General features: G+C 36.9%; 1 protein-coding gene across 1 annotated transcript in view; it reads right to left on the reverse strand.

Moving 5' to 3' along the window:
* LOC115214471 (adenosine deaminase 2-A-like) overlaps positions 1-14,841 on the reverse strand; it is a 49,284-nt gene continuing 34,443 nt past the window's right edge. The window contains exons 8-11 of the mRNA XM_036504412.1: positions 10,678-10,835; positions 7,773-7,975; positions 1,744-1,897; positions 1-288 (exon numbers count right to left, since the gene is read on the reverse strand). Of these exons, the coding sequence (XP_036360305.1) occupies positions 247-288; positions 1,744-1,897; positions 7,773-7,975; positions 10,678-10,835 (557 nt within the window). The 3' untranslated portion in view covers positions 1-246. The remainder of the gene's footprint in view (positions 289-1,743; positions 1,898-7,772; positions 7,976-10,677; positions 10,836-14,841) is intronic.

A 14,841-nucleotide genomic window follows, 5' to 3' on the forward strand; every position in this document is an offset into this window, starting at 1 on the left:
TGGTTGCTTGGTTGATAATTTGGTACATTCCCTAGTTAGTTCGTTGGCTAGTAATATTCTGATTGGTTATTTGATTATATAATAGGTTGGGACATAAGCAAGTTGAATGGTGGGTCGGTTAGTTTGTTGATTGGTTAATTAGTTGGCTTTTTAACTCATTGGCTTGTTGATCTGCTAATTCTTTGATTGGTTCATATACTGGTTTGTTGATTGGCCGATTGTTTAGCTCATTGACAGATACATATATTACTTATTGAATGATTCTCTGAATACGCTTCTGAACGTGTCCTGGACAATTAGAAAAAATATACCGTAAATCCTCGAGTATAGTCCGCCCTAGAGTATAATACACAGGGGATTTTTAGGGGGCTGTACTTCTGAAAAACCTAAACCTTGTGTATAATACGCACCCCTTCTCTAACTTGAGTCGTGCGTAATTAAGCCAGCAGCACCTAGTCGAACAAACACTTCCGCGCATGCGTAATACAATAATGGTGATGTTCTTAACTGTTATATGGGAATGTAAATATGTTTGCAAATTGTTTTTGTTACATGTTATTCTGTGTTCTGAATACTTTTATTTTAATAAATGTTGCTTACTGCAAGTTATGGATGATTCTTTTATGACTTCATTGCTTTTAGGCTTAGCTTAAGGTATTTTCGCACCCGACATCACAAAATGCATCTGAATAAACATTGCCAGACTGCAAATAGAGTCTCGGACATTGCTTAGAAAATATTTTTCATTTTTAACCTCGTATATAGTACACACTAGGAATTTTGACGTTTAAATTTTGGGAAAAAAATGCGGATTATACTCGAGGATTCACGGTATGTAAATTAACCATTGGATTGCTGATAGCATATTACTTTCTTACATAAACACAAAGACTTGCATTTACTGGAGTTCAGCACTTGTAGTATAATTTATTAAATTCGGAAGAGAGAACGAATGGGGTTTGACATTAGATCGAAAAGACATTTTCACCGACACTACCAATTCTGGAAATTTGTTGTCCTTGATAGTTAACGTATTGGATATATATTAGAATTATACAAACGCAATAAAAAAGTGAGATAAAAGTGAGAAAAAAGAAGGAATAAGAGAGGGGAAAGAAGGAGGGACAGGAAAAGAAGAGAGGGTAGAGAGAATGGAGAGGAAAGAGGAGAGAGGGAAAAGATGAGGAGAGGGAAGAGAAAGATGGTAGCGAGGGGTAGAGAGGGAAGAGATAGAGGAAAGGGAAGAGAGAGAAGGAAAGTGAAAGGGTAAGAGGGACGGGGTCAGAGAAGAAGAGCGAGGGAAAGAAAGAGGGAGGAAAAGAGAATGTGAGAAAGAGTGATAGAGAGAGGGAGGGAGGGAAAGAGAGATAGAAGAAAAGAGAGAGAAAGGGAAAGAAAGAGAAAGAGTGAGAGAGAGAGAAGAGAGAGAGAGAAGAAAGTGAAAGGGTAAGAGGGACGGGGTCAGAGAAGAAGAGCGAGGGAAAGAAAGAGAGAGAAAGGGAAAGAAAGAGAAGAGTGAGAGAGAGAGAATGAGAGAGAGAAGAAAGTGAAAGGGTAAGAGGGACGGGGTCAGAGAAGAAGAGCGAGGGAAAGAAAGAGACAGGAAAGAAAGAGGGAGGAAAGAGAGATAGAAGAAAAGAGAGAGAAAGGGAAAGAAAGAGAAAGAGTGAGAGAGAGAAGGAGAGAGAGAGAGAAGGAGAGAGAGAGAGAGAGAGAGATATTTAAAACATTCATATAGAATACCTGATTCACATGGTCGAGAAAACTTTCTTCCGTGACCGGTCCTCGTCTTTTACTCTCGTCCAGGTAATAAATAGCCAGAGTGATGAAATTGTTCCATCGCTGTTTCCAGTCCTCCAGAGCTATTTCTCGTTCAGCAGCTGGAAGGGAACTAAATCTAAAAAGACCCAAGTATAATAGCATTAATGAGGCCCTGCTGGGGTACCTCTTTGAACAGTTTTCCTTGAACAAATCAACCCCAGCAGCTGGAAGGGAACTAAATCTAAAAAGACCCAAGTATAATAGCATTAATGAGGCCCTGCTGGGGTACCTCTTTGAACAGTTTTCCTTGAACAAATCAACCCCAGCAGCTGGAAGGGAACTAAATCTAAAAAGACCCAAGTATAATAGCATTAATGAGGCCCTGCTGGGGTACCTCTTTGAACAGTTTTCCTCGAACAAATCAACCCCAGTATTTATTTTTAAAGACTCGTATTTATTCTACTCTTTTTTGCCGAACGGCTAGGTTACGGAGACATAAACAAACTGACATCGATTGTCAAGCGGTGATGCGGGACAAACACAAAGATACATAAACATACATACATGCATACATACGTACACACGCACACGCACACACACACACACATAACACGCACGCATGCACACGCACCCCACATATACATGCACACACGATACGATGGACTTCCATGCAGTTTCCGTCTATAATAGAAGGTACTTTGCCAAAGCGTCGCGCAGTGGGACTGAACCCAAATTCACGTGATTGCAAAGCAGGCTTCTTAACCACACAACCGCACCTCTTATATCGACTTTAATATAATATATTGATAGTGATATATTGATTATAATATATTGATTTCTTTAAAGTGAACATGTTGGTTAATCTTCCAAATCCACTCACAAGGGTTTAATTGGCCCGAGACTATAGTAGAAGACACTTGCGCAGGGTGCCATGCAGAGGGACTGAACCCGGAACCATGGGATTAGGAAGTAAAAGTTTTACTACAAAGCTACGACTGCACCTATATATTCGTTGGCTGTATAACATTTGCAATCTGACCATCTGTCACCCCCTTTTACCCTCTATTCGTATTCACTCTCATACTTACCTTCTTGTACCTTAAGAGTACACACTGACGCCCTATCACCTTATCTCTGCCCTCATTTCTCTCTTTGCTGCTGGAGTAGCCATCTTTCTCTTCTCCAGCAAGATCCTCTATTATCCTGTTCTTGATCCTCTATTATCCTTTAACCTCTCAACGTCGGACTCAAAGCCACCTGCTTTAATACGAGAGCCCCACTCATTTGAGGTGCCGTGTCTTGCGAGTTACTAAGTGACCGCATAAGTTTCGTGTATTGACACTTATCAAACACGAATTTGTCCATTGTCACTCTGTAACTTCTGACGAAATAACTTCTAAAATGCAAAATTTTGTCAAAAACGTTAAGGGTAAACCCTGTTCTATATGAAACATTCTACCAGTATCGGAAGTTTGAAAGTGTTTAGTTAAAAAAAAAATAAAATAATCTGTACGTCTAATTGAATAGATCCGAAATGGATGGAAGGCAAAGTCGACCTCAACAGAATTTGAACTCAGAACGTAAAGACAGACGAAATACCGCTTCTAAAATACAAAATTTTGCAAAAAACGTTACGAATAAACCCTGTTCTATGTGACAAATTCTACCAGTATCTGAATTGTTCAAGTGTTTAGTTAAAAAGAAATAAAATAATTGAATAATCTGTTCATCAAATTCGACCTCGGCGATTTTGAACTCAAAGCATAATGACAGACGAAATACCTATTTCTTTACTGCCCACAAGGGGCTAAACACAGAGAGGACAAACAATCGGATTAAGTCGATTACATCGACTCCAGTGCGTAACTGGTACTTAATTTAAGGATGAAAGGTACAGTCGACCTCGGCGGAATTTGAACTCAGAACGTAGCAGCAGACGAAATAACTCTAAGCATTTCGCCCGGTGCGCTAACGTTTCTGCTAGCTCACCGTCTTCGAATAAAAACATTCATTTTAGAAATATATTCTTTATTCTTATTGCCTTAGCGTTACTTCTTACTTCCTTACTTACTGACATTAAATTTCGTAACATTTTACCTCATAACTGTTTTTCTGCTGATTTTTGTTCAATGCGACTAATGATTCTGAATTTCTCATGCATTTTCTATCATTTGAGCCTAAGAAAAATACACTTTTAATTTAAAGTTAAAAAAATTATGTTAATTGAAGATGAATATCTGCCTTACTTTACTTATTCGAGACAACGAATAAGTAAAGAAACTCTCTTTATTGCAAAATACAGGCCACTTCTTAACGGGTCTACGACAAACAATTAATATACCTCAACTTTAGAATAAAAGAAATATTCACACACAAATATTACATTCCAAAGAATCCATTACTAATCACAGCTAAAATCACAGCTATAATCCATAACATGCCAACTTCAAATCATACAACACCTCACTACTTTAACCCATTCATATTCTCCCCTCTCTGTTTTTTTCTTCTTCTTCCTCTTCTTCTTCATCATCATCATTATCATCATCATCGTCGTCATAATCATCACCACCATCACCATCATCGTCATCTTCTCCTTCTCCTTCTTCTTCTTCTTCTTCTTCTTCTTCTTCTTCTTCTTCTTCTTCTTCTTCTTCTTCTTCTTCTCCATCGTCATCATCATCATCAACATCGTCATCTTCTTCTTTTTCTTCTTTTTCTTCTTCTTCTTCTTCTTCTTCTTCTTCTTCTTCTTCTTCTTCTTCTTCTTCTTCTTCTTCTTCTTCTACCTCCCCACCTTCTACCCCTTAACTTTGTCACTAATGTTTTTTAGTATAACACCTACGCAAATTCTATAAACAAGCCTTTCAATAGAAATATTCTCCTGAATTGAACTGCGACTGCCAGCCGCCACTGACCATTCAAAATACGACCATCAGGGCACTCCCAGATTCTCCCACCCCCTTTCCTCATCAGCTTTCTTCCTCCACTACCCTACCAAGAACTCACAACGACCTCCAACACACAAGTGCAAACAAGGGAGTCAGAGAAAGGCAGAATGCCACCTATATCTGAACACTACTATAGAAATATTCCTTTAAAAAAACTTTTCTTCTAATTTTTCTAAATTTAATTATTTAATCGTTACAGTTGAAAAGGTCTCAAAATGACCGAAACCGGTACTGAAATGTTCACTATAAAATTATTTTAGCATTTTCTATTTTCGACTTGTTTTTTCATATATATATATATATATATATATATATATATATATATATATATATATATATATATATATATATATATATATATATATCTAATATATATATATATATATATATGTATATCTATATCTGTCTGTCTATCTATCAATCAATCTATCTATCTATCTATCTATCTATCTATCTATCTATCTATCTATCTATCTATCTATCTATCTATCTATCTATCTATCTATCTGTGTGTGTGTGTATTACATAGACACTGCTACAATTAGCTATATATATGCTCCTTACACTTTTCTACCTGTATCGCCTCTCCTTTGCCTACCCCTTTCTCTTTTTTGCTCTATTTCCTTCTCTCTCCTTGCTCTCCATGTCTTACTCTCCCATATTTTTCATTTTTTCGTTCATATTTTCCCTTTTCTCTCTTTCCTTATTTTCTTTCCTTCTGTTTTTCTCTCTCTCCCTACATCTCTCACCCTCCCTCTCCCTATGTGTGTGTGTATGTGTGTACATCTATCTATATATTTATATTTACACACTCGCATACATATGTATGTATGTATGTATGTATGTATGTATGTAACTATCTATCTATTTATCTCTCCACCTACATTGTGTTTGTGTGTATGTATATATATAATACATATGTATCAGTGCGGATAAGCATGCATTCATATATGTATATATGTCTATGTATAAGAATATGCATACATATGTGCATGCGAATGTGTGTGTGTGTGTGTGTGTGTCTGTGCAATGTAGGAGTACACAAACACTCACATACAGATAACTAATGTTTCAACTGCATTTACTTCACGAATATATTTTTAATGGAAACGAACCAGTGTCATAAAATAGCAACGGTAAAAAGGAAATTATGCATATTACTTCCTCACAAATAATTAAATAGGTTCTAACAAATACACAAAAGTACTATTTTTGGAACTAAGCCAAATAAATGTATTCGTTTTGATGGATATAATTGCATATTGCTTTGCTCTCCCCCTCCGTTACAGCTTATCACTTCTGACATATAACTGCGTAAATGTTATCACGTGGTTCAAACAGTTGAGATTTGCAAATACTTTCATGATAGGGTATCAGCAGCCATTTTGGAATTTTTGAAATCATCGTTAGTGTTGATCTGAACACCACAACACTTTTCATCCGCTGAAACTATAGAATTTTTTTAATCCTTTCATCAAAAAGAAATCAGTAGTTTCCTCTTCTGCTATGTCTTTGCGTCTCTCTCCAACACTTCCTACCACTGGCCATAATTATGCATTCAAACAGAGGCTCATTTTTTGATGTCATCCAATCAGCGCTTTCTCCCCTCCTTATTTCCTATTCACTCCAAGACGTGTGTACTGAAGTTCTGGGCTCTGAAAACATGCCCAAAATACTGAAGCTTTCTCTTCCCGATGGTTGTCAAAAAATTTCTTTCTGTTCTCATTTCCTCAAGTATTGTCTGGAACTCCCATCTTGTCCAGAATATTGATCTATTGGAAGCTATCCAGAGACTTGCAAACAGACGAATACCTTCTGTCAGTCACCACATCTTGAATGTATTGTTTCTTTGAGCATCGACACGCTAAAGCGTCTAGCAGCTGAATAAACTGGTTACGTTGGTTGTTAGCTGTGAGAACATTGCATCCTTCGAAAATTCCTCCATCATCATCTGGTCAAACTTGTCTTTCGATTGCTAATTTCTCTCTATGGTCACAGGTCCTATAGACGATTGCAGTGCCAGTCAAACTGACGGGTTTCCCAGACCAAGTAATTTGTTCTGCAAAGTGGGAAGAAATCCAAAGACAAAGTATTTTGTCTCTTGCATTCCATTCCCTACTACAATCGTATATTCCATTGATAGGGTGGCTTGCGAGTGCTATGCCTTACCAAAGGGCAACCTATGATCTTGTTGCCTTTTGGTAAGGCTTATTGAGTATTCACAGCTAACCTGTGTATCTACAAGCCATTTCCCAATTCGCAATCTGGGAACCCAATGCATGAAAGTTTTCCTCACCACACCATGAAAAATTCCATGCTTCCTGAAATTCACCAACACGACGTGCCTATGTACATTTTCCTCATTACGACGCTTTTTCTGTTCATTGTTCGGTCTTTTTGTGTTCTATTCTGTGTTTTGTACTTCTAGCTCTACGTCTATAGAGTTTAGAAATCAGCACGCAGATCTCAGTTTAAATTTTTAATTCTGAAAATTATTTGAGCAGTCGTAATATACTTCAAAGTGGCAGTGTGGGGAGCTGACAGAATCGTTAACACGCCGGGCGAAATGCTTAGCGGTATTTCGTCTGTCGTTACGTTCTGAGTTCAAATTCCGCCGAGGTCAACTCTGCCTGTCATCCTTTCGGGATCGATTAAATAAGTACCAGTTACGCACTGGGGACGATGTAATCGATTTAATTCCTTTGTCTGTCCTTGTTTGTCCCCTCTATGTATAGCCCCCTGTGGGCAATAAAGAAATAAATATACTTCGAAGTGGTTGTGTGATTTAAGCCATTCGCTTGAAGTGTAGTAAGTTCGATATAGGCTGCAGGTGTGTTGGGACGGGAAACCTTATTTTTCGCTATTTCGTTCATCTTTGTAACCTTATTTTGTAAAGATTAGCGTTCTAAACAGGGAGAGCTGTTCTTTTTTTATGGGTATTACATTCTCCATATCAGAATAACAACTCTCTTAAGATTTCTATGATTCATTAAATGATAAACATAGTACAAAGAAAGAAAGAAAGAAAGAAGCAAACAAACTAATAAACGGAAAACTTACTTGATGGAGTTGATTGCAAGTTGCTTTAGGACTCGAAGATCCGCTTTCATGGAAACCATCCCCATAAAAGTTAAATAAAAGTCGTGAGACAATCCAGATGCTTGCCAGACAGCTGGGTCGTCACTACTGATGACCACCGGGTAATTATTTGCAATTAAATAATTCGCTGGGTGGTTCCTCAGATCATGCACGAAACCTAATACCTAACAAGAAAACAAAATAAAATAAACACAAATTTGTACACATATACATACATACATACATACATACATGCATGCATACATACATACATACATACATACATACATACATACATACATACATGCATACATACATACATGCATACATACATGCATACATACATGCATACATACATACATACATACATAAATACATACACACGCACACACACACACACACACACACACACACACACACACATACATAGCCGTCTAAGAATCCGTAAGTCAGGAAAAATGCACTCGTATATTTGTCAGTTGAGCGGGTATATTAATTGAAGTGTATAGCATTATATATCCATTACAGACGGTCTTATCGATCGGTTTCGCACTAAGGGTTCAACGGAGTGTTAGGTAACAGTCCAATTATGTAACCTTGCGCTTTTCAGAGAAGGCACTCTGAAAAACGCAGGATTGCATAATTGGACTGCTACCTTACACTCCGTTGAACCCTTAGTGTGAAACCAATCGATAAGACCGTCTGTAATGGATATATAATACTGTACACTTCGATTAATATATATATATATATATTAGGGTGGAAAGAAAAATACAACTTTCGAAATTGGTAACCAAAAATCGATATTTTGTTGCGAATAGGAGTTAAAAGTACGGTGTAGAAAAAACTTTTGCGGTTAAATATATTTTCATGTTCTGCAACGCAACTGAAAATTTAAAAAATCGCTACTTTTGGTTGAATTTTGGATTTCATGGATTATAAGTCGTAACGAATACATATTTCTATATAGTAGAATGCTAAACAGTAAATATAGTATTCTCAAGAGGTTGCATATTAAGTTCCAATAGAATTGATTAATATCTTGAGATTCCGTATTGACTATAAAGAGAACGGGAATGTGAACGCGTCTCCAGTGCCGCTGCAATGGTCGTTGCGCGTGGACGTAAGTCGTACGTGTGTGAAGTTTTCTGCTCTGTACCTAGACTTTAGGCCAGTGTATTAAAATTAGTGATCGTGTTAAATTTAGTGTTGTATACATTTAGTGATGACTCATAAATCAATAGCACGTTATGATAATGAATGCCCAGCATTTGGTACTCCACGTAATCTTAGCGAGAGAGTTTTGCCAACTTACAAGGACATACTAAAATGTTTTATTTCAACGAGAAAAAGAAAAGTATGTAGTTAAGAAAGATCCTTCAATTAAACAAATTGTCAAGATTGTAGATAATTCTTCTTTGGCAAAAGGCATCCAACCCTTGTGTTACGATTGAGTTAGTTAAACTGAAAATCTTAAACTTTTATCTTTTAAAGACTCCGCCGGTTACGACGACGAGGGTCCCAGCTGATACGATCAACGGAACAGCTTGCTCGTGAAATTAACGTGCAAATGGCTGAGCATTCCACAGACACGTGTACCCTTAACGTAGTTCTCGGGGATAATCAGCGTGACACAGAGAGTGACAAGGCTGACCCTTTGAAATACAAGTACAACTCATTTTTGCCAGCTGAGTGGACTGGAGCAACGTGAAATAAAGTGTCTTGCTCAAGGACACAACGCGTCGCCGGGAATCGAACTCACAACCTTACGATCATGAGCCGAATGCCCTAACCACTAAGCCACGCGCCCTCACAAACTTTTATCTAAAGTACCAAACATTACTAAAATCTGTGAAAAATAGAAAAGGCCCGGTATATGTATATATATATATATATATATATATATATATATATATATATATAATATATATATATATATATATATATATATATATGTATATATGTATATATTATATATTAGTTAAACCGAAAATCTTAAACTTTTATATATATATATACTGGGCCTTTTCTATTTTTCACAGATTTTAGTAACGCTTGGTACTTTAGATAAAAGTTTAAGATTTTCGGTTTAATTAACTCAATCGTAACACAAGGGTTGGATGCCTTTTGCCAAAGAAGAATTATCTACAATCTTGACAATTTGTTTAATTGAAGGATCTTTCTTAACTTTCTGCCGCTATGTTCCGAGTTCAAATTCCGCCGAGGTCGACTTTGCCTTTCATCCTTTCGGGATCGATAGAAATAAGTACCAGTTACGCACTGGGGTCGATATAATCGACTTAATCCGTTTGTCTGTCCTTGTTTGTCCTCTCTGTGTTTAGCCCCTTGTGGGTAGTAAAGAAATAGGTATTTCGTCTGCCGCTACGTTCTGAGTTCAAATTCCGCCGAGGTCGACTCTACCTCTTATCCTTTCGGGGTCGATAAATAAAGTACCAGATGTGTACTGGGTCGATCTAATCGACTGCCCCCCCCCCCTCAAAAAATTCGGGCCTTGTGCCTAGAGCAGAAATGAATAATAATATACCCACTCTGTTACCAATGATACGTGTTTCTTTTTCTGTTTCTGATTTCTTAAAACTTATAGGACAAATCTTTCTCTCGCTCCTTCAACCTCTCTCCCTCCTTCCCCCTCTCTCTCCCTCCTTCCCCTCTTTCTCTATCTACATTCTTGCTTGTCAAAGAGGGTATGACCATGGCTATCGTATACATAATCAATATCTGTGCGGCGCCTTGAAAAGACTATAGATACTGACGTTTGTATTAGGAAAATACATTCCACAAAATCATTTTATCTTTACAATGAGAGAATGAAATTCATGTATCACTGACCCCCCACCCTTCAAAAAATGAAGCACAGGTTACGTACCTGGTTGGATATAGGGCAAACTTCAATCGGAAGATTTCGTTTCTGTACTAATTTTAAGAGTGCTGGATGTTTTACTAAGGCATAGCCATGACCTATTCTCTTTGTTCCAAGAAGAATAGCATCCACAAGATTTTCATCAATAGGTGATCCTTGTTCATCTGAAATCATATAAAAATAATTGAACAACTATCAAACAAAAAACAAAAACCACAACTGAAGTTTTCTGCCTGGCTTACTTTTCAAACTGATGAAATTGAAAAAGCCAACGTTTGATTTCAACGTCTGGTAATTGACATCTACAGAAAAACAACATGGACAGAGAATTGTAGTGTCATGACGAAAAGATTTAGTACATTGGTCAGTTTGGAACCCGGAGTGGGGCAAGACACAGTGAAAGTTATAAGATGTATCACCATTCTCAGGTGGAGGTGATATGTTAATAGCTAGGATTTTTGTGTTTTTGGTGAGCAGGACATGTTTACCTCTATATGTTAGTAATTACAGGATTTAAATGAGAGTAATTCACACTGGTAAAAAGTAAAAAACGAATTCAATAAAAACATTGTTAATTAAAAACACAATGACATGTTCTTTCATTAAAGTTCTTTTTGAATTTCATGTGAAGTAGTATGAAAAAAAATACCGCTGTGGTAAAATTTAAGAGAATATACGTAACCCGACAGAAATGATAGAGAGCAACTTGACATCTTGCTGCAATAAAAATACTTTATGCGTTGAAACGAACAGAACCATTTCTGTTATGATTCAATAATGTTTGAAGAAAGCGCAAGAACAGCTTACTCCAGTAATGATTGTTGAAAGAGTAAACAGTTGTGGTTTCTGCTTAAATACTCAATGTCTAGTTGAGGGGTAGCGTCCTCAAATTGGTCCAATCAAAGGATGAACACCAAAACTTCACTTTCTTGGGAAGCACAAAGTTTGTTGTAGATGCAATCAAAAGGATTTTCAAAATGATAAAAGAGAACGTTGTGAGCTAGATTGAGGCTGGAGAGCGAATATTTGGTGAGTGAATATTTGCCAATCAAATGATGAGTTTCTTTTGGACGTCGGATTAGTACCATATCAGATGTAGGTGTGGTAGTTCTGAAGAAGAATAGTCTTTGGGGCATAATTATTTCCTATGTGTGAATCTCCAGGAGATTTTTATCGGCGATTGTGAGGTCTAACCTTCGTAGCAAATCTGAGGATTGTAAGTGCGTGACGTCCAAGATTGCGAAGAGTGAGACAGACAATTTGCTGGACAGAAATGAAATGATTGCATATTTGTACTGTTGAAGGAGTCCCATTAAAGAAAACATCTGGGAGAATGTTTCCGAGGTTGCTGTTCAAGAAGGTTGAATAAATTTGATGCAAAGGTTCTAGGTTGCATGTGCATGACGTCGATGTGTGGAAGGTTAGGGAGGAGCATGGGATTGCATTATGTGAATACGAGACGGCATTCTTACAAGTGACAATAGAATGGTCGGTAATGTACAAGAAGAAAGTATTTGGGTGAAAAAGGTGAATCTTGAGAAACAACAGAGTTGATATAGCAGGTATTCAGAGAGTGAAAGAGAGAGAGAGAGAGAGAGAGAGAGAGAGAGAGAGAGAGAGAGAGAGAGAGAGAGAGAGAGAGAGAGAGAGAGAGACAGACAGACAGACTCAGTTGTGCGTGCTATATTAGTGCGATCTGGCTAGAAGCTTCTCATCCAATAGACGTGAGATGACCAGAGCCCATAGATGTCCAGTGTAACCAGAAGGTTCTTATGTTGACATGATCAGAGGTTTTGCCGGTATCATGTGTAATGACATTGATTTTAGTAAATTTGGGAGGAATTTGGAGAGTGGTAAAAGAAGTAGATGAATTTAGATAAGACTTGGTTTTAGGAAAACGGAGACATTGTTGTTAATGAACAATATTATGAACAACATAATGAATAACGAGAAAAATGGATTGTACATACGCGCAGATACCTCCTTTCAAAGCAAAGTTGGAATGTAAAATATGTACAACGGAGATATCCAGTAGATAAGAGGAAAACTCACAATTTAGAGAGTAGCATGGATAGTTTGTGTGTTAGTAGAGCTAATAGGCAGCCTCAAGGCCGAACGGGAGTCCACGAAATATTTTATTTTATATATAATAATATATAAATTAAAATATTTCGTGGACTCCGGTTCGGCCTTGAGGCTGCCTATTAGCTCTACTAACACACAAACTATCCATGCTACTCTCTAAATCGTGAGTTTTAAGGCGGCGAACTGGCAGAAACGTTAGCACGCCGGGCAAAATGCTTAGTGGCATTTCGACCGTCTCTACGTTCTGAATTAAAATTCCGCCGTGGTCGACTTTGCCTTTCATTCCTTTGGAGTCGATAAAATAAGTGCCAGTTGAGCCCTGGGGTCGATGTAATCGACTTGCCCCCACTCCTGAAATTGCTGGCCTTATGACAAAATTTTTAACCAATATTAATACCAACGGAAAGGTGCTGGGATGGCAGAATCGTTAGCATGCTGAAAAAAATGCTTAGCAGTATTTCATTCGTCTTTACGTTCAAATTTCGCTGAAGCCGACTTTGCCTTTCATTCCTTTGCGGTTGGTAAAATAAGTACCAGTTGGACACTGGGGTCGATGTAATCGACTTATTCCTCCTCCGAACTTGTCGACCTTGTGTCAAACTTTGATATCATTATTTTATACATTATTTATATTTTAAGTATCAATTCCATTCTGGAAATGAAACAGTCGAAGACAAACAAATTAATGGTGTGTTGTAAGTACAAATAGTTCACGAATGAAATACGTTTGTTTGCAATGAAGCATTCTTTCCTTACGGTAAACTAACATTCCACTTTGTGAATAGTATATATTCTTAAATTAGATGTTTGTCTGAGTAATCGATTCGCCTATATATTGATTCTGCTCGAGAACGTCTGTGATTTTGTTAGCTTGTATCTTTTCTCTAAATATATAAATACAAATGGCCGAGAGAATTCTAAGATAGCTTTATGTGTGTGTGTGTGTGTGTGTGTGTGTGTGTGTGTGTGTGTGTGCGTGTGCGTGCGCGTTTATGTGTGAGTGTGTGTGTGTATGTGTGAGTGTGTGTGTGGATGTACGCGCGTGCGTTTGTGTATGCGTGTGCGTGTGTGTTTGTTTACGTGTATGTGAGTGTTGTGTTGACCTCCTCTATAATTTTCCTTAATTTTGCAGTGTGATAGTTTTCTTCTAAACATATTCTACACGAAATTGATCCTTTATAAAGTGTGATTACCAACTATTTATTTCCTTGTTTGCTGTATAAATATCCTTTTCAAAGACTAATTTCCAACAGATTTAAGCTGGAGAGAAGATAGCTGCCCCCATTTCAAATATTTCATTCAAATATTATTGAATGTTTGTACTGTGTTGAAACTAACGCAAAATATTTACAAGCTGATTGTATTTGAGAATTGGTATAAGGAATTCAAACATTGTCGTTGTTGTCATTAACGTCCGTCTTTCATCCTGGTATAGGTTGGACAGTTTGATATATATATATATATATATATATATATATATATATATATATATATCTTTGTGTGTGTGTATGTATATATATATGTGCGTGTATACATACACGCACACGCATATATGCATATATATATAATTATAAGTCGTGTTATGAGCATTTACAGAACACGTATACTATAAAAACTCAACAAACAATTAAAGATGGAGAAGAGAAGGTGTTAAAATGTTTATAAAATTTTAATCCGTGCATACGATCGTTTCGAACGGTAATATTAACATGGAAGAAACATGGAAAAAATTAAAAGTTATTTTAATTATAATTATAATTAAATTAATTACATATTACCGTTCTCCTCAGTGCGACAAAAGAATACATCAAAAAGAATACATCAGAAGAATATTATATTGCAACAGAAGACTAGATGGAGTGAGTGTCATATAATATATTCGGATATACATAATATTATTATGAAAGATGAAATATAAAAATATGCTTAGGTAGTGTTGAGTCTAGTTGTGTAAGAACTATAACTGATGTAGCTAACGGATATTTGGAAATATAAGTGAAAAATTGTTTAAGAAACATTCTCTCTTTATGAAGGTAAGTAATTAAGTGATATACATTCCCTATAAAACATTTATCATAAGAAGTA

The sequence above is a fragment of the Octopus sinensis genome, linkage group LG7 (assembly GCF_006345805.1).
Source record: "Octopus sinensis linkage group LG7, ASM634580v1, whole genome shotgun sequence".
In the NCBI taxonomy this organism is placed as follows: domain Eukaryota; kingdom Metazoa; phylum Mollusca; class Cephalopoda; order Octopoda; family Octopodidae; genus Octopus; species Octopus sinensis.